Below are 20806 nucleotides of genomic sequence, written 5' to 3'. Positions count from 1 at the left end.
GCACCAGGATCGGGATTGGCTGCTCCGCCTGGGGCCTCAGGACTAGGCCCGCTCCCAGGCCAGTCCACTAGCCCCAGCTGCAGTCCCTGAATGGCCGCAGCCTGGGTTCTTTCCCCTCTGGTCCTAGTCTGCCTGTTGAACACCCCAGGGAAAGGAGGCCCCTCTCACCATCAACGCCCCCATTTGGGAACTCACACACTATATCACAATCCTTACTTGCCCGTTCTCCCCAATGAGCTGAGGGTTTCTCAAACCTGGGCACACACAAATCCTAGGTGGGCAGGGGGCGGGCTGGGAAGGTTCAGCAGGTGCCAGGGTTGGATCTCTACACCTCTGGGCTGGTGCTGTGGGCCTGCCTGCAGCTCTGGACACTTCCTCCCTCCATCCAAGCCCACCAAGCCTGCTGCCTGTCTCATATGTCACCTTCACGTGGCCCTGCGGTTTCTTTTCTCCACCCTGGGACCCACCTTCCAAGTGCTGGGCGGAGGCCCCTCCTCGAAGATGCCTCCGGGATCTCCTCCCCCCATGGCTCCGCCTTCCCAGACCCTTTCGCTGTCCCCAGAGAGTTGGCGGCTCAGATTCTGAATTCAGAAGTATTTACCCTGCAGGCTCCTCAGTGAGCTACCTCCAGCTCCTCTCCCCAGCAGGGGCCTTCAGGCTGGCGAGGGGCTAAATCAAGTCCGAAGACTTGGAATGGCCCTGAGGCACAGCCGCTGCCAGGGGCCTGGTGCCCCTTTCTCCATCATCGCGGACGATGCTTGGGCCCCTGCCCACGCGGAACTGTCCCCCCGAGAAGGGCGAGGATGGATCGCCCACTACTGCTCAGGGTCACCTCACAACACCCCGTGAGGCAGGCATGTTTAGGCTCCCCTCACAGAAGAAGAACACGAGGCTTAGAGGACTGGGCCACCAGCCTGTCTCAGGAACAGTGCTCTGGAGCTTGCCTCAGATAAAGCCCTTCCAATGGCTCCAGAAGGGTATTTTTGTCTGTCTGAACCTGGACCAGTGATGGGCAGCATGGCCAAGCGCGGACCGAGATGAGGTGGCATGTATGATTGCTCACTGCTGCCCAGGTGCCAGGCCTGTCTGGGGGGCAATAAACTGCTGCCCCTCTGGAAAGTCTGGGCATGGGGTGAGGGGAGGGAGGTGCTAGGCCTGTCGGGTCAGGCTGGGACCTGAGGTAGGGAGGGGCTATAGGACTAATCCCCCAGTTTTAAAGAGCTACCCCAACTCAGGGTAAAAATCCTCTGAGAGAGGTGGGGGATGGCATCCCTTTCCAGTTTCCAGAACATTCCAGCGGAGGTGCTGAGCCTCTGGGGGTCAGCAGAGGTGCAGAGGGACAGGCCAGAGCAGACTCTGCTGCGGCGCAGGGTCACAGGCCTGAGGAGGCTCTACAATGCTGCTCTTCTGAGTCCCAGTCAAGGCAGAGCTGTGGGCCTGTACAGGGCAGCTGACCTTTGACCCATGGCCCTAACAGATGAGAACTATGCCCCTTCAGGGCTCAGGCCGTGGAGACACGTGCAGGAGAAAGTGAGAAGAAAAGGGAGGCACTGCCTAGGGCAGGTGGGAACGGCCACTGCTCACTTGCGCTCACCACTCCTTTCACAGATGCAGAAACTCAGGCTCCAAAAGAGATCAAGGGCTGGCCACACGCATTTTAGAGCTGGTGGGACAGAAGCCTCAACGCTCAGGGGCTTCCCAGGCTGCAGGCTCCCTGTACTGGCCCCAGTTCTGCTCCCCAGGTTCCAGCTGTCCCCTACTAGCCCCCAGCATTTAACCCACCCACGCCCCCACCTCCACACAGCTCTCTGGTGGCCCCTTCCATTCCCAGCCTCTTTTTCTCCCCTTCTTCACAATCAAACTGCTTAACAGAATCGTCCACCTCTGGTCTCCACGAGGGCCCCCCAACTCCTCCGTCCGTACAGTTCAGCCCCTGACTGCAGCCCACCAGCCGCTTGGGCAGAGGTCCCTGCAGACCGACTGTGTCTGCAGACCTGACTCACTGACCGTGGGCAGCCTGGGCCAGCCTTCCCTCGAAGCTCGCCTTGCCTGCTGTCCTCCCTCTCTGGATGCTTCCATTGCTTCTTTGTGGGATAAGGCTCAGTCCTCCCTCCCCTCTCCTGGCCTCAAGCTGTCCTGGGTGTCTATGGCTCCCACACCCTACTGCTGCCCCACTGAAGCATGATTCCCAAGCAGCATCTGCCCCAGACCCTCTTCTGGGTCCTGGCCTGGAGTGTCCCTCTGGCTCGGACCTTCCCCGTGCACACACACCCAACAGGTCTCAAGCTGAGCTCCTCAGAGCCTTCCCAGCGAGGGAGGTAAAGACAGAGAGTCTGCAGTCGCCTTCCTCCAGAACAGTCGGGGAGGGGGACTGTGGCAACCAGGGCCAGGAGGAAGGGTTGGGCCCTGATCCTGCCCCTGAAGAGCCCAGATGTCAAGGGGACGCTGTTGGGTCCCAAGAACCAAAGAGACAAGCAAGCACAGGAGGCGGCATTGTGAAGCCATCTGGAAACCCCAGCTCTGGGGCACAGGATGAAGAGCCCCAGCTGGCAGAGGTTCACAATGGACCACAAGAGAGTCAGCATTGTGGAGGGGCTTCTTGAGGCTCCAGAAAAAGGGACCCTGTGTGCCCTCCCTGGGCAGACCTCACCTGCGGTGGACCTGACAAACTCTCCTGGCTGCAGGGACGCATCTGGGAGAAGGTGGTAGAGCTGGAGTATTCTGCCTAAGGGGAGAAGCCCCGGGAAGGCCAGGGCTGCCTGAGGGTACCCAGGGCCCATCCCGGGGCAGTAGGGGCCTGTTCTGTGAGGGCAGATCCAAGAAGAAAGGGCAGAAGCTCTAGGGAGCTGGGGTTGGCATGACAAAGGAGGAACTTTCTATGAAAAACTGCCCCACAATGTGTAGGGTCCCGTAAGGGAGAAAAAAGCCCCCCCAGCATCCTATGGCGAGCTGCACCTTCCCCGCTCTTAGCCCCTAAGTGAAGCTGACTCTCCCCAGAGGGTGGAGCACAGAGCCTGGACAAGCCACAGGAGTGGGTCAGGATGGTCACACGGCCCAGGGAAGTGGAGGACACTCAATTCCAGGGCTCCACCCTACCCTGATACCCGAGAGGATGTGTGTAGGAGCTGTGGCCACCATCTTACCACTGAGCTAAGCCTAGGAATGAATCAACCCAGAGGAAGCTGAGCCAAGACTGACCCTAGAGAATGCCCTGAGTCCTGGATTGAATGCTGAATGAACGACTCTACCACACCAGCCAAGAGAAGCCCTTCTCTTCTGTCTGGGTCGGGTTTCAAGCACGTGCAGGGGAAGCAGTCCCAGTGATATGGGTGAGCCTCATTTATGGAGGCCTCCAGCCCAGAGCAGGTGGCCAGCATCCGAGAGGAAGCCCAGGTCCAAAGCAGGGCTTTGGTGTCCTGCGCCCCACCTGTCTGCAGGCTACCCCAGCACAGGAACACACTTGGCCTCTGTGACAGTGCTGGGAGCCATCAGCCCACTATCTTGTTGCCAGGCTTCCTGGGCACCAACCTGGTCCTGCCCGTCCACGGAGCTGGTGCCCTGGGGAGGCGTCCCTGGAGGGAATGGAGGAGAGGTGGCCCCATCTGCCTCCCCGTGAGCGGAGGCCAGAGCTCACCTGTCAAACAGCGGCTTCTCCCCGCAGTCGAAGGAGTCCTGTAGGTCCCTCACCAGGCTGGCCTGGCCTGGCATGCGGAAGAGGCCCTCCTCAGTGAGCCCGCGCTCCCGGAGGAAGTCCACGCACTGCTCCACCAGCAGCGGCGCCTGGCGGGGGCCGTACTTCCGCTCATGGTGGACTGTGTCCTCCAGGTGCTGCCCAAAGATCCCTGGGCACAGAGAGGATGGGGTCAGACCCTCTGCTGCCCAGATGAGCGGCAGCGGGCACGCAGGACAAGGGAGGGCAGGGTGCTGCTAGGGGCCAGTGGGGAGCTGTGAGAGAAGGCGCCAGGAGGCTGGACCTTGGGCAGCTGGGACAGAGGGCCGCAGGGAATGGTGAGCATGGGCCTGGCCTGCTCTCCAGAGCCCGTCCAAGCCCGAGGAGCCAGTGGCCCTCACGGAGCGTCATTATGCATTTTACTGATTGGTTTATTCACGCACCAGCAATCTCCAAACAGGGGTGGCTCACAACTAAAAACTCAGGACTATTTCCACCAAAAGACACACACTAGAATGTTCATAGCAGCGCTCCTTAAAGCAGCTCCAACCGGGAGCCACTGGTGCCCATCAGCAGTGCAGTAGACAGGTAACTGGGCTATACCCAGCATAATACACGCTCAGGAGGGTGGACGAAGCACCGCTCACTCTATCCTTTAGCATACTAACATCGAAGATGTAATCATGACCACACACTGCATGATCCCACTTAGGTCAAGCACACAAACCAGCCTGTTCCATCTGTGCTGTTAGAAGTAAGGACATGGCCACCTTGTGAGAGCAGTGACTGCAAGGTGCCTGGGAAGCCCTGGGGTGCTGGTAAAGGCCTGGGCCTGGACCTAGGCATGGGTTACCCAGGTGTGTTCACTTTGAGAATATTTCCTGCATGGTATACATCAACAACATATACAGCAAAAAAAAAAAAAAATCAGGAAGACAAAGAGCCAAGATATTAACACAGGACAAGACAGCAATGAGGGGTAGGGGGGTGAGAGGAGAGGAAGAGGGCAGAAGAACTTCTGACTGAGAAAATGTATGGCAACTAAGTCCAAAACTGGACTAAGAGTGAAAGAGATGCGATCATAAACGCTTGTCTGGCAAGGAGAGCACAAACACACCAGGAGAAGCAGGTGTCCCCCAGCTCTGCGAGGTCTTTGGAGTGCCCCACATCTTTCATATTCAGGGTGTAAAGGCCTCCCCATAAGGGGCTTCCAGGGTGCACCAGGGGCAGGATGGCAGTGCTCCATCCTGTCCAGGCAGGTCCCAGACAGACGGAGCTCAAGCAGGTGGCATCCGAGAGGTGTGGATGGTGAGTCTGCTGGGTGAGGGGTTCAATCCACCCCTGCCCCGAGCAGTGGCATGGCCCCGGGAGCCTACCAACTCCCACAGACACTGGCTGGTTTGAAGTCAGATACAGGCACAGAGCAGGGCTCAGCAAATGTCTCCCCCTGCTCTGCCTGACTCAAAGACAAAGCAAGCAGAAGCTGGAGGGGAAAACGCCCACCTGGGGTGCTCCAGACAGACGTCATGGATACTTCAAGGAGTGTGTGTGTGTGTGTGTGTGTGTGTGTGTGCGTGTGTGTGCAAGGAGAGAGTGTCAAAATAGCTAACACTGTGTAGCATCGTGGTGCCCAGGGCGGTTGTTCTAAGCACTTTACATTCATAAATGCATTTAATCCTCAGACAACCGGATAATGGGGAACTTACTACTACTAGGAGTCTCTGGGTGGTGCAAACGTTCGATACACTAGCTACTAACTGAAAAGTTCGAGGTTCAAGTCCACTCAGAGGTGCCTCAAAAGAAAGGCCCGGAGATCTCCTTCTGAAAACTCAGCCACTGAGCACCCCGTGGACACAGCTCTACCAGTACATACGTTGGGGTCAACCCGACAGCAATGGTTTGCTACTGCTACCACGACCACGACCACGACCACTACCCGTATCGTCCCGCTCTGGGTTTGCAGATGCGTATCTACTCAAGCTCACACAGTAAGCAGCAGTGTGGAGGTTCAAACTCAGGTCTCCTGGCTCCAGAGGCAGAGAATGTTCTAGCCACGCTGCTGCTCCCCACACGGTTGGTGTGGGTCATCTGTGTGGCTGCTGGGCTACGCGTGCCCTCGTCCAGCCACGACTTCCCACACCAGTGGTTCCTGAGGACACGGCTCACCTGGCCAGTGCACACGTAAACGGATGGTGCAGCGCTAACAAGAAAGCACAGGCTGCTGGCTCCCTGGACTTGGTGGTGGGAGAGGTCCGGCCACCCACTCACAGGGCTGGGGCCTAGCAGACAGCTCCAAAGGCTGGAGCACCGGGGTGGACACCGCCCGAGATAAGGTGTGCATGGTGGCTGCCTGGAGCCGCTCTGAGAAGCAGCCTGCCCAGAGAGTCCCCAGTGCCCACCACTAAGAGCGTCCTGGCCAGAGGCCCTCCCACCCAGCCAGAGCTGGTCCCGAGGACACAGCCACTGCCCCGCCCACCTCCCTCAGGGCTCCACATCTACATTCAGCAGTGGCCACGTGTGCCTACAGATGTGCGTGTTTAGCATGCACGTTTGAAACCGTTTAAAATTATTTAAGATAGAGATTTCACAAAAAAAACCCGGATTCCTAGCTTCTCTTGAAAAATTCACAGCTCTGGGGGTACCAGGCCCAAATTCCCAAAGGGCAACGCTGGCTGGAGCTCAGTTCCATCTGTCCCTCTTGATAGCACACACAGCCAACTGTCTGCAGTCTTCGCCACTCGCTACTGCCTCACACCCTGCCCATACTTCACCCACACGGCTCTCCCCGGTGTTTGCCTCTTTTGCTTTGATCTCTGGGGCACAGACTTCCTCCAGTGGTAATGGGGTCAGAATGAAGTAGGGAGAGGCCCTGACCCTCAGAAGGGAGAAACGGGGAGCCATGCACAGAGGTATCTGCTAGGACCTCAAGTGAGCAGGCTGAGGAGATACGGGAGGAAGTGGCCCTGTGAGCAGAAGACCCCAAGAGGGGAGGGGCAAGTCTGGCACTGCACCTTCAGTGCTGCCCCATATGTCCCTCCAGGCTGCTCTGGGCAACGCTGAAAGGGTTAATGAGATGCTCCCTTGGTCACAGCACCCCACACACCATGGTCTCCATCTGGCTTGCCATAAACCTGCTGAGAGTCCCCCAGAGGCCCTCCAAGTGCCGGTCTGCCTGATGTGAGGTTTGGGCTCAGCTGGAACACAGGCAGGCGGCTAACATTCAAGGTGCCACGATCCTGATCGACACCAACACTGGCCTGGGTTCACGTCACAGGACCCCCACAGGACCTCCGTTTCTCCATCTATAAAATGGAGGTGATCATTCCAGCTTGGAGGGGTGCCCTGCCTCCAGCACCACCAGGCCTGGGGCTGACCCCACGTGCCCAGCATAGCTGCAGAGCTTACATCAAACCCTGCAAAGCTCCAGAAGCAAGCTTTCCCTGGAGAGCGGATAAGTCTCGGGCAAAGCGTCTGTCCTCCCCCCTCCCACCCAGGTCTCCCCGGCAGGGCCTGATCTGCCAGGGTGAATGCCCTCAGCCCTCATGGCACTTCTCAGAAAGAACCTTGCCAAAAGCCAGTTCCAGTGGGTTTGTCAGATCCCTGGCAGCCCTGCCAGCGTGCAGGTTCCTCGAGGTCCCAGCCCACGCTTTTCACAAAGCACCAGCTCTGCCACCAGAGTGGAAACTGGCAGCTGCTGCCTTTCCTCTTGGATGAACCTGCTGACAGGCTCAGAGCCCAGGGCCTCCTCCCCAGTGCCTGCTCCTGGCCAAGCCTGCATGCATCCTCTCTCCCCACTCCGTTCCCATGGAGGAGCAAGAGGCCACAGGCTCCCAGGTAGACCCCAACCTGGGTGATCCTGGGCACAGCCTCAACCTCTCTGATCCATGGACTCTGCTGCTTCGCAGGGACAGAGCACCTGGGAGAGGGCCTTGCCCAGTGGGCACACTGTAGCAGGTGCTTTCTCCTGACCCAGGGGAGCAGGGCCCTGGGGGTGGCGGGAGGAAGACTCCCACCCCAGGGGACAGCAGGAAAGAGAGGTAGCTGGGGTCCCCTCTTGGGGCTGATCCTGTTCTGGCCGTACTTGGGCTCTTTGAAGTTGGGGGCAGGTGGGGGCAGTGAGACCTGGTCAGGTGACAGACGCTATGAGAAAAAGAATTCTAAAATTCCCTTTAGACTCACAAACGGGGCGATTCCAACCAGCCTTCCTTTGGCCCCAGCCCTTTCTGCTCTCCCTTCTCTGGTCCCCAGGACACCTGCAGTCTGTCCATCCACCCGTCCCTCAGCCACCCTTCCATAACCCCAGCACACCCAGGCCCTGTTCTGGGTCTTAGAGGGCCCCACCGCTAGCCCGAGGCAGGGCCCCACAGGGACCGTCTCCTGCTGAAAACCCTTCTGTCCTCCCCTTGCCCACCCAGGCCTCACCAACCTCAGCTGTCTTCCAGCAGGGAAACACACTGAGAGGCAAAAAACCCTCGGCTGGAGTTCTGCGGGGCGCTCCGGGGCCCAGGGGCCGTCCTGAGGCCCAGGGAGGCAGAGGTGGGGCCAGACTGGACTTGGTTAGGTCAGCCCAGAGCTTCCTCCGGCTCGGTCCCCTCAACAGCCGAGGGGGCCCTTTGCAAGTCCCCGCGCCTCTCACACACAGTGTCCTCATCCCTGCACGCAGACGCCCAGCTCCCAGGCAGAAGATTCGGGGAGGCCAGGCTCTTAGGGCGCCCCGGCCTCTGCCCTTTCTCTCAAGCTGGTGCTCCCCTGGCACCCCCAGCTCGGCGAACTGCACCGCTGCCCCGGCGCACACCCCACCCCGGCGTCCGCAACCCACACCCCGTCCTCCCCGGGGGCCCCGCGAGGCGCATGCGCGGCGCCTGGGCGCGGGCCGCGCTCCCCCCGGCCCCGAGCGCGCTCCCGGGCCCTGCGGGCCCCCGGGATGCCCGCCCCCGGTCCCGCCCTACCTGGGGCTGCGGGCGCGCAGCAGGCGGGCAGGCGGCAGGGCGGCCGCGGGCAGGCGCGGCACAGGGACAAGGCCCGCGAGGCCGGCATCAGGCCCATGGCGCGCGGGCGGGCGGCCGCGGCAGGAATGCCCGGCACGCTCGCAGGTAGCGTCTTGCCCGCCGCCCGCCCCGGCCAGCGCCGCCTCGGGCCGGCTTCCCTGCGACTCCCCAGGATTTGCCAGTTACTCACGGGCCACGCCTAACGCTGGTCCCCGTGGAGAACCTCCAAACATCTGACCCCCTTGGTCTTAATGCTCAATGCTATCAGCAGCTCCCAAAGATCGCCCCTTCCTCTTTGCCCAGGGCTCGCTCTAGGAGCGCCCATGCAGTCCTCAGCCTAGGAGACAGGTATTCCCGGAGGGGTGACGGAGGCCCAGAGAGGGTAGGTAACTCGCTCTCAGTCACCCAGCCAGGAGGAGGCTGAGCCCGGCTCAGAAGCTGCAAGCCCCAGGAGCTTCAGGCCTCTGCCCTGCCCACGGCCAGCTCCCTGAGTCCCAGAGTTTATCTGGATTATTCAGTTTTTTGCCCCCTTAGGCTTTATGCCCAGGGTGAGTGAGGCTCCCTAGTCCTAGCCCTGTGTGTGGCCTTGGCCTATGTCGGGGTAGGGGCTAAAGTCCTCCAAGTTATGGACGGCTGGGTGGGGCTCAGTCTTCTCCTTTCCCAGAACTCAGGTCAACTTGAAGGCGGGCAGGGCAGTCCATGGTGCCAGGCGACCACAGCCAAGGAACGTCCTGCCTTCATCCTGCCAGAAGAGCCTGGGGCTCCCACTGCCCAGTGGCCAACTGGGTCTGAGCAGCCCCGCTGACATTAGAGAGGAGGGGTCCAGGGCTCAGGAGAGGCGCTACCCCAGAGAGCAGGTGTGACCTTCCCAGGCGGCAGGCTCTGCTATCCACCCCCTTTCTCTCTTCTGAGCCTCCGCCTTCACGCTTGTGTGGTCACTGAGTGTGACAGGCCAGTCCCTTCCAGTCCCACCCAGGCTTCCTCAGAAGGACAGAGAGCTGTAGGGGCTGTCATAAGTGGCTCTGGGCTATGACAATGACCATGGCCACACTTAGCTCTGAGCTAAGCCCTGGCCTTGCTAATGCCCACCTGCCTTGGGGGTTCTTTTTTAGCAGTGGGGCCTGTTGGGGTTGGGTGTGGAGAAGTATTCAGGAAATTTCCCTCTTCAGGGCAGTCCTGGGAGCTGAGAGCCTGTGGACCTGATTTTACCCAAGCAACCTGGTGAGATGGCTCTTCAGCTGGGTGGCCCTCACCTCTGAGCTGGGGCTGGGGTGGAAGACCCCAGGGACTGCCTCTGCCCTCTGCCTTGATTGCTCCTCACCTCCCACAGACAAGACAGCTCAGTCCAGAGACCTCAAATGCTTGCCTGGCAACAGAGCGTCCTGGGGTGTAGACACACCATTGGTGGTGGCTGTCCTTGCTCCCATCCCTGCTGTGGGCTGTCAGGCAAGTTGCTGAACCTGTCTGGCCCTCTCTGCCCCCTCCACGTTGTATCAGACCCCTGACAAAAGCCGCCCATGGCAAGCAGGAAATCACCCCCTCTTTTGGCAGAGTGGTGTGGGCAGAAGTCCTCCAAGGCTGCCTGGAAGAGAACGCGAGCAGCAGATGTCTAACACCTCCCTAGGTCCTATGGCCCAGAGAGAACCGGAACCTATGCTTGGGCTCAGGGCTCCAGCCCACTTGGCCTGGAAAGCAGACTTCCGGCTTACTTCTGTGTGACATGGACAAATCACTGGAGCCCCCCACCCCCATGTTGATTCCTCACCTGTAAAGGAGGATATAATGAAACCGGTTTCACAGGGCTAGTGTGAGGATGGGAGTCCCTTGGTGGTGCAGTTAATGCATTTGGCTGCTAACTGAAAGGTTAGAGGTTCAAGTCCACCCAGAGATACTTCAGAAGAAAGGCCTGGTGACCTGCTTCTGAAAAATCAGCCACTGAAAACCCTGTGGAGCTCAGCTCTCCCTTGGCACACGTGGGGTCACCATGCGTTGGGGCCAACTCGATGGCAACTGCTTTTTTGTTTATCTGTTTTTAGTATGAGGATTAATGGGGACAGAGAGCATGGTACAGGAGAATGCTGGATAAATATTGGCTGTTTTGGCACATGGCCACCTAGGATCGACATACTCCCTGGTGGCTAGGCTCCCACTGTATTGGTGCGGCTGAGCCCCGAGGTCATTGATGGAGAGTCCCAAGCACATACCATCCTCGAGTCACCTCAAGGCTCAGGCACCATCTTGGCAATAGCCAGGACAAACTGCCCTGGCCCTGGTGATCTGAGCTCCACGTGGCTTAAACCCAAGCCAGGCAGGTAGAGCTGACCGGGAATTCCTCATCACAGCTGCAGGAAGGAGAGAGGACACAAAGATTTTTGAAGGCGGTTGAGTAGACAATGTCCTGAAATGTCACCACAAGTAGTGAGGGGCAAACCAAAACCAAACCAAACCCAGTGCCGTTGAGTTGATTCCGACTCATAGTGACCCTATAGGACAGAGTAGAGCTGCCCCATGAAGTTTCCAAGGAGCACCTGGCAGATTCGAACTGCCGACCCTTTGGTTAGCAGCTGTAGCACTTAACCACTACACCACCAGGGTTTCCAGTGAAGGGCAGCCCCCTGCTAATCACTCTCCTGGTAGGGCAGCAGCTCCTGGGCCTTTGTTCTCTGGAAGACAGCCCTGGGCTCCCCACAGCTAGGACATCAGTGGCCTATAGCTGGTGGCAATTTCTCCTGCTTTGACAATCCAAGCTCACAGTCCAGGGGCACCTGCAGGGAAGAGTCTTGAAGGCTGCAGCCCACAAATGTTCCAGAACAAGGCCCAGAGGTAGAACAACCCCTACACACAGAAGAGGTCAGATCCAGGGCCTGGACTGGGTACAAGGCTGGCAGGGGTTCCTCTGCCTGGCATGTGGACCCTCAGGACCCAAGAGAACGGGTCAAGGACACCAGACTTGGCTCAAATGCCCCTTCATTGGGCTTATTGACCTGAAACCCAGCCCAGGTCAGGATAGTCCATTCTCCTCCCTTCTGGAAGGGCTGCCAGGAGAGGCCCAGGCCTCCTGGCCTGGTGGGTCAACACTCGGGGGAACCAGAAACAAGACTCTGTCTTCTTGAATCTCCCAGCAGAGCTGGGATTTGCAGCCACAGGCCAGGGGAGAAGTGGTCTGCCAGGATCTCAGGCTCCACTGCTGCCAGCCTAGGCCAGGGTCATGGCCTTTCTTCTGACTGTGCTTCAAGGGCTTCTGTTTGGAGAAGTTAATCAGCAAATGATGGCCTAAAATCAGCTGGACTAAAATGGCTGCTTTGTGTCCCTCCAAGTTGTCCCTGAGTCTAGGTTTTTCTCCATGTCAAGTGTCCTGCCCTGTGGCCTCTGGGGGCTGCCTTTGCTCCTGCTTATTCCCCCAGAAGTCCAGGAAAAGTTGGCTCCCGGGGGTCACGGGAAAGCCCCCAGCGACCTGTGACAGCCACACACAGCCCAGCTGAGGGCGGCCGGGCTGAGGGTGACCGCTGCAGACCTGCTGCCTCGTGCCTCACAATACTCACCCAGCACAGGGCAGTCACACTCAGGGGGCACACCAGTCCAGGAGAGGCCTCACCCAGGACTGCTGTTCAGGGCTGCTGCCTGTAAGGTCAGGGAGAACAGCCTGGGCTTGCTCAGCAGCGCCCCCTGGCCTGCAGGTGGGACAGTGACCACCGTGCACCCCAGACTCCTGCATCAACTGCCACTCGGTGTCTCGCTGGGACAGCGCCTGCCAGGCTTCTCACACTCAAAGGAGTCCAGAGGAAGCGCTGGTCTGACCCCAACTTCCCGAACTGCTCCGCCCACAGCCCTCTCCCTTCCAGCTGCACAGCCAGACCCCAGGAGGGAGCCAGCGCCTTGCTCCCTTCCCTTATAGCCACACCCAGGGTAGAGATCCAGGACGGATGGCTTCCCACCACTGCTGCCGGCACAGTGCAAGCAGCCTCAGTTGCTCCTCCCACAGCACCAGAAAAACAAACAAACAGAAAACAAAACAAAACAAAAAACAGAGCGGTCCCTTTAAAATATTCATCAGAGCATACTGTTCCTGGGCTCAAGCCCCCTCCCCGCCCTGCCCCATTTTACTTAAAAAGCCAAAGTCCTTCCCATGGCCCCCAGGCCTCTTGCCCAGCTCCCATCCGATCCCCTCACTCTCTCCAACCCAGCCCCACATCAGCCTGTCTCCTGCTTCTGCCTGCTGTCCCTCTGGGGGCACCCAGCCACCTAGCATACTTTGGGCTCTTTTTTTTTTTTTTTTAACAGTGGCACTTGCCACCTTCTTACCCAGGCGCTCTCACAGTGGGGCCCAGGACCAGCAGCTCAGTGGCACCTGGGAACTTGTTAGAAATGCAGGTTCTAGGGCCTCACCCCAAGAGAGGTGGATAGTGGGGGCGGCCGCAGTCTGCACATGTGCTCTGGGAAATCCTGATCCCCACTAACATTCAAGAGCCATTGCTCTAAGCCCCAAGTGACTTCCTTTCCTTGTCATTGTCTCCCAGAGCACAATGGAAGCCTCCTTTGTTCTTCTCCAGGTGGGGTGGAATCAGCCTCCCTACCAGTTCTGGACCTGTGCCTTGGAACCCAAAGCAGGCTCCCTCTCCTTGCAGCCTGGTCTTGGGTTGCCTAGCTCTCCCACCTTCTGAGCTGGTGTCTCCCAGGATGGGGTCCTGGTCCCTGCACCAGCAGGGGCCTTTTCCTCCAAATAGACTCTGGTAGGGGAATCGGCTTGCCTGGGCAGGGGAGGGTGCAGAAAGGGCAGCTGATTGGGGTGGACGGTGGAGGGGGGGCGGTGGCCAGGGTGGACGGTGGGGGGGGGGCGGTGGCTATCTGTTAGGATGACACGCACTTAGATGAGGGGAGCAGTGACCCCCGAGGAGGTATCTGTAAGGACACAGATACCGAGGGGGCTCTGGGCAAGGAGTCAGAGCAGTGGGGCCACACTGTGAGCCTCTGAATCTTCTGAAATGTGCTCTCCTTTGGGTCTGGTCCTGTAAGCCCATTCCTCACTCTTAGCTCCCTGGAGATGACACGTTCACCTTCTGCTGGGGGTCTGGGGAAGTCCACACCACCTCTAAGTTTTTCCTTACTGGACAGAGTCATTTGCAGGGTGCCAGTTCCCCTCCTAGCTTCCTCTGTCTTCTGGGAAGTGAATTGCCCAGTGAGTCAGGTGAGAGAGGGCATCTCCTCTGCTGGACACCAGCCAGTGTGTGGCTACGAGCCCTCCCCCTTGCTCTGCCTGAGTCCTGGGCACATCCTTCCCCCATCACCACATTCTCACAGGAGGGCCAAGCTTATGCAGAGAGATTCAGCTTCCTCCTCTGTGACAAGGGGTCGGATTCCCGCTCTCCCCACCCCCCAGGTGCAGCGGAATCAAACGGGCTAATGTGGCTGAAGGCCCCACATAACCAGCCCATCCACCAGGCATCATCATGGTCACCACTCCTCCCTCACCTCCTTGTACCAGGCACCTGGAGGAGGCCGTGGGTTCCAGAAGGCTTCCAGGAGGGGTGGTGTCTGAGAAGGACCAGGAGTTCAGCAGCTTACAGAACACTCTCTCTTCCCCACCCCAGCAGCTTTGAGTCTCACTGACCACCCGCTTTCCCATCTGCCAGCCCTTGCCACTCCTCAGAGAACTTCTCTGCTGTCTTGCTGCCCGTGCTCCAGCGCACTTTTATAACTCTTCATGATTTTACATCCACATGATGACCTTCCTGACACCCAGCCTCCCTTGGGGCCTCATCTAGTCTGACGCTGTGTGTTGATGGCCCCCAACCACCTCTCCAGCCCAGTCCTCTCCCGACTTATAGGTCTCACTGGCTACTTGACATCTACACTTGAACATTTAACAGGTATCTCAAACTAAGCCCCAAACTGATCTCTCAATCTTCCTTCCAAACAACTGCACCTCCTGTGGTCTTTCTCATATCAATTAAGAGCTAATCTATCCTCCCAGCTGCTGAGATCAAAACACCTTGGAATGACCCCTGACTTCTCTCATTCTCTTACAGTAGGGAACTACTACTGGTTTGACCTTGAAAATACACCAAGAATTCAGTTACTTCTCATAGTTGTTCCCACCCTGGGCCAGGCCACCATCATCTCGCCTGTACTGTCGTAATGGGCTCCCACCTGGTCTCCTCTGCCCACCTGGTCTCTGCTGTGATCGTCCTCCTTCAGGCTCTTCTCAACACAGCAGCCAGAGCCACCCTATCAGGACCCTATTGGTGCCCAGTTGGGCTCTGCCACTCCTCTGCTCAAAACCCGCCAACGACCCTGCCCCACTCAGTAAAAGCCAGAGCTACTGCCATGAACCATAAGCCCCCCTCTGTTACCTTCCCGGTCTCTGCCCCTTACCCTTGCTCTCTCTGCCCTTGCTGCCTGGTCTCCTGGCTGTTCTTCCAACATGGACACTCCTGCCTCGCAGTCTGAGCACGTGCTGTTCTTTCTGCCTCCAAAACTCTCCACCCAGACACATGTAAAATGCATTCTTTTTGTTTTTTTTACTTTTATTGTGGTAAAACATACATAACAAAAATCTGCCATTTTAACCATTTTTAAGTGTATAAAGTCAGTATAATTAACTCTTTCATCTCCTTACTCAAATGTTGGGGCCAGGGGAACAGCGGTGGTTCAGTGGTGGAATTCTCACCTTCCATGGGGAGACCTAGGTTCAATCCCCGGCCAGTACACCTCACATGCAGCTGGCACCTGTCTGTCAGTGGAGGCTTGAATGTCGCTACAAAGCTGAACAGGTTTCAGAGGAGCTTTCGGGTTAAGACAAACTAGGGAGAAAGGCCTGGCGATCTATTTCCAAAAATCAGCCAGCGAAAACTCGGATCACAACGGTCCGATCTGCAGCCCATCACGAGGATGGCACAGGGCCAGGCAGAGTTTCGCTCTGTTGTGCACGGATACCGTACGTCGGGGCCGAGTCGACGGATGCTAACAACGACTCAAACATCACTGAACCAGAACCGAGCACCTTCTCACCCGTTCCCCTGCTGGCCCACCTGCCCTGCCTCACCTCCCTCCGTGGCACTCATCACCAGAGCCTACAGTTAAAAACCGTAGAGCTGATTCCGACGCATGGTGACCCCCTATGTCAGAAGAGAATCATGCTCCGTGGGGTTTTCTTGGCTGTAATCTTTAAGGAAGCAGACCACCAGGCCTCTCTTGTGGCACCGCTGGGTGGGTACTAATCACTGAACTTTGAGGTTAATAGTGAGTGCCACCAGGGACCTCTAGTCTCCACGGTGGTGGTTGTGTGCCATCAAGTCGATCCCAACTCTACAGGATGGAGAACGGCCCCTTAGGGTTTCCCAGGCTGTGGTTTTTATAGGAGCAGATCGGCTGATCTTTTTTCCCATGGAGCCACTGGTGGGTTGGATCACCAACCTTTCAGGTGGCAGCTGAGCTCTTAACCACTGTGCCACCAGGGCTACTCTAGCCTGCAATAGGTTTCCTCATCTGCCATGTCTCCTCCATCAGGATGTGAGCTCCCTGAGGGCGGCCACCTTCCTGTGCACTGCCTGCAGCCCCAGTACTAGAACAGGTGAACGCTCACTGGCCAAGGGAGTGAGAGAATAGGAGCACAGACACAGGCACCGGACCCACGGCCAACCCGGGCAGCTGTTTCTGCAGCTGGCACGCCGCCATCTGAGCCACTCTCTCTGCCAGAGCAAACAGGCCTGGAAGAGTTCATGGGCTCCCTTTTCCAATAGTGAAAGGAGGTTTGATCCTCTAAGCCTCCTTCCCAGGGGAAACCAGGCTAAGAATGGCTTTGCCAGGAAGCCCCCCCAGGCTGATGGAGCCCACCTGGGAGGCCCATGCGTGCCCAGACCTGCCTGCCATCGCGAACCCCTGGGGACTTTGGCCTTTCCTCTCCACTTCAGGTCCCTGTTTTAGTTCTCCAGCGTTCCTCAACACACAGCACACAGCCTAAGGAAGTGGATAAGCTAGGACCTGGGGGTGGGGTGAATCTGGGCTCTCTGGGATTCTACAAACTGGCACCACTCTGAGCAAGCAGAGAGAGAGAGAGAAAAAGAGACGGAAGTGTGGGCCAGTGAACCGGGCCCTCAGGCGCAGGTGGGATGTCGGTGATGGCACCAATCTCGTGCTCTTCCTGGAGGGACAGCTGGAGCTGGGACCAATCACCGCCTTTGGGGTTGGAACAGCCGCCTTCTCAGATCTGCTCCCCAACTAGCTGTGCCACCCTGGCAGAGGCAGGTCAACCAGTAAGCAAGGTTTACGTGAGCTAATTGTGTTTACTTACTGATCCATAGTGCATGGTTTCACATGGACCTCACCACATTCTTGAAGCGGTGAAAAACAGGTGAAATTGTGCACTACAGATTAGTAAGGAACCATAAGCAAGCCTGTGCAAACCTTGCTTATTGGGTAATCCATCCCTGCATCCTAGGCCAATTGCTTAGCCTCTCTGACCCTTAGTTTCTCTTTCTTTGCTTTATTTCTTTTTAGATCTTTTATATAGTAAAATATGCACGCATACACAAAAGCATTTAGAGTATAAATGTACAGATTAATTTATTATAAAATGAACACCTGTGTTCATTCCAGAGAACATTCCAGAAATGCTATGCCTCCCCCCATCCAACTGTAGCCCTTTCCTCTTCCCCACTATCCTGATTTTTATGGCATTCACATCTTTGTGTCTCTGCCTAAAATGTTATTGTTAGGTACTGTCGAGTCAGTTCAGACTCACAGCGGCCCTGTGTACAACAGAAAGGAATGCTGCCTGGTCCTGCTCTGTCCTCACAATCGCTGTTATGCTTGAGCCCATTATTGCAGCCACTGTGTCAATCCATCTTGTCCAGGGTCTTCCTCTTTTTTTGCTGACCCTCTACATTGCCAAGCATGATGTCCTTCTTCAGGGACTAATCTCTCCTGATAGCATGTCCAAAGTATGTGACGTGAAGTCTCATCATTCTCACTTCTAAGGAGCATTCTGGCTGTACTTCTTCCAGGACAGATTTGTTCGTTCTTCTGGCAGTCCATGCGTGATGGTTAATGTTCTGTGTCAACTTGGCTAGGCCATGATTCCCAGGAGTTTGGCAGATATTATGTAATCATCTTCTATTTTGTGATCTCATGTTAGCAATCAGTTGGAAGGGGAGTTTCCTTGGGGGTGTGGCCTGCATCCAACATATCTGGATGTTCTGGCAAAGCTCTCTCTCTCTTGACCCTGCACTCGTCTCGTGTTTACCTCGTGGTCTGCTCTCCAGTTCCTGGAGAAGCCTTTAGCCAGCTGCCTAACCTGCAGATTTTGGATCTGCCAGCTCCCACAACCTTGTAAGCCAGTAGCCTGCCACCTGACCTGCAGAATTTGGGTTCAACAGCCCCTGCAACCACGTAAATCAGAAGAAGCATTCATCCTGCTGCCTGACCCATCGATTTGGGACTTGCCAACCCTCACAATTGTGTGACCCATTTCCTTGAAGTAAATCTCTCTGTATTTATATATATGCTTCACTGGTTTTGCTTTGCTAGAGAACCCAGGCTAAAACACCATGGTATACTCACTATTCTTCACCAACAGCATAACTCAAATTGTCCAGCTTTTGCATGCATACAAGGCATAAAATAATATGGCTTAAGTCCTCCCACTTTTCTCCTTTGTGTAAATGGAATCATACAGCATGTTATCTTATATGAGTATGTTTGTCTATGTTGTTCCACATCATGTTTGTAAGATTCGTGACGTCATATGTTATTGGATGGAGCTGCAGTTGATTTATTTTCACTGTTGGAGAACTTTCCACTGTAAGAATGTATCATATTTATCAATCCATTCTATTGTTTCTGGGCTATTTCTTGGGTCATTTCCAGTGTCAGGCTATTACAAACAAGGCTGCTGTAAACATCATATACAAGTCTCCTGATACACCTGTGCACACATTTCTGTTTGGAACGTCCTAACAGTCGAGCTGCTGAGACATAGGTGTGCATAACACCAACTTTAGCAGATACTGCCGAATAAATTACCTACGAGTATATGCAAATCCCTGTAGCTCTCTGATCTCATCAACACATGGAACCATTAGTCATCACCTTTAGTCATCCTGGTGGGTGAACAGTGGTATCTCGCTGTGGTTTTAATTTGCTTTATTTCCCTGATGACCAGTGAGGTTGAGTACCTTTGCCTATGTTCACTGCTCAAGGGGATTTCTTCCTCGCGAAGTGCCTACTCTAGTCTCTTGCCCATGTTTCCACTGCTTGGCTGTCTCTGCCTTACTGTCGCATAGGAGTCTGGGGAGCAGATGGTCTGGACGTTATATGTGTTGCAAATACCTTCTCCCAATCTGCAGCATGCCTTTTCATTTCCTTAGCCTATCTCTTAAAGAACAGATGCTCTTCATTTTCTGTAGTATGATTTATCAATCTTCTCCTAAAAGATTAGTACTTGATAAAATTCATTTAAGAAAATGTTCCTCCACCACGAAGACATCCTCCTTTCCCTGGCGCTGTGCTGCACTGTTGGTTTAAACTCTATTCCGTCCCACTGGTGGGCTTTCAATAACCTAGAACCAAAGGAATCCCTTGGTGGGTTCCTGTAGAAATCCCTGAGTGGGCTTGAGAGTCTTCCCAGGCCATTAAATTTCAGGGATCCCTGGTGGTGTCGTGGTAAGCACTCAGCTGCTAACTGAAAGATTGGCAATTTGAACCCACTAGCTATTCTGTAGGAGAAAGATGTGGCAGTCTGCTTTCATAAAGATTATAGCCTCAGAAACCCTACTCTGTTCTATAGGGTTTCTATGAGTCGGAAGCGACTTGATGGCAATGGATTTTAGGTCAAATTTGCTGCAATTATCTGGGCGTGGGAGCCATGGTGAACCTAGTTACGCCATTTACAAAGCCCAAGAGAAAAGCTGTGATTTTCAAAGCTCTATCCGCTCCTGCAGGTGAAGGGCTTAGGGGTGGGTGGGAGGTGGTCAGGCAGGCCGTGGCCAGGGTGGGAGAAGCTGCTGGGTTGAGGAGTGAGGGGGTGGGTGGGGGGTGGTCAGGCAGGCCGAGGCCAGGATGGGAGGAGCTGCTAGGTTGGGGAGTGAAGGGCTAAGCCTGGGGGTGGGTGGGAGGTGGTCAGGCAGGCCGCGGCCAGGATGGGAGAAGCTGCTGGGTTGAGGAGTGAAGGGCTAAGCCTGGGGTCTGCCCCTGCCTGGACTATTGCCACTCAAACCCTGGTTGAGCAGGGAGGGCATCCATGGCTCGTGTGGCAGGGACAAGACCAGCCTGAGGGCTCCAGGTTCCACAGAACAGGTGACCTGCCTATCCATATAGCGACCCTGTCTAACAGCTCTCTTCATGATGACCCCATTCAGACACCAACCTACAGAGACAGTAACTGCACTGCTGGCCATCTTTCCTTTCTCTCATGCCCCATGTCCAGAGCAGCAGCAAAACCTGACAGCTCCAACCTTTGCAGTCCATCTGCCTCTGCCCTCTCTTTGCTGTCTCCTCTGCTCCCGCAGGAGTGCCAGCCACGTCACCTCTTATCCATGACTGGCATAGCCTGCTGTGTCCACTCTCCACGGTCTAGCCTTCATGTGGCACCAGAAGGATCTTTTTTAAACACCTACTGAGGTCAGGTCACTCTGGTTCAGAGCCCTCTGTGGCTCTACAGAGAAGTTAGAACAAACTCTGAAATCCCCACCATGGCCTCCAAGGCTCTGGGGATCTCGCTCGCCTCAGGTCTTACCATGGTCCCTGTCCTTATTCTTCACAGACCCACTGGCCTTCCTGATATTCTACGTGTTCTCACAGCTCATTCCCACCTCAAGACCTTTGCACGTGCTAGCCCCTCTGCCTGAAGGCATATCCCCTGGCTCTCAGGTCACACCTCACCACATTTCTCACCCGTGACATTCCATCACACACTTCCTGTCTGTCATCTGCCACCCACACAAGAATGGAAATAACCCGAGGGCAGAGGCATCGTCTGCGTTGGGTATCACTGAATTCCTGCCAGGGCCTGCTTGGTGCACAGGTGGGGGCTCCTGAGGGTGGGTGGCAGAACTGGGAAACACTGCCAGCCAGCAGTGTGAAGCACAGGACACAGCTGGCCAGTCCCCAGGCAGAGGGGCTCAGCGAGCTCGGCAGGAAAGTGGGAAGGGCA

General features: G+C 56.3%; 1 protein-coding gene across 10 annotated transcripts in view; it reads right to left on the bottom strand.

Moving 5' to 3' along the window:
- Positions 1-20806, bottom strand: part of ARHGAP22 (Rho GTPase activating protein 22) — a 113068-nt gene that overhangs the window by 15146 nt on the left and 77116 nt on the right. For all 10 annotated transcript variants that reach the window (XM_064269873.1, XM_064269872.1, XM_064269870.1 and 7 more), the window contains one exon: positions 3635-3842. In XM_064269873.1, the coding sequence (XP_064125943.1) occupies positions 3635-3842 (208 nt within the window). The remainder of the gene's footprint in view (positions 1-3634; positions 3843-20806) is intronic.

This window comes from Loxodonta africana, chromosome 16 (assembly GCF_030014295.1).
Source record: "Loxodonta africana isolate mLoxAfr1 chromosome 16, mLoxAfr1.hap2, whole genome shotgun sequence".
In the NCBI taxonomy this organism is placed as follows: domain Eukaryota; kingdom Metazoa; phylum Chordata; class Mammalia; order Proboscidea; family Elephantidae; genus Loxodonta; species Loxodonta africana.
Note: the sequence above shows the minus strand (reverse complement) of the source record. Positions and strands in the feature narration are given on the sequence as shown.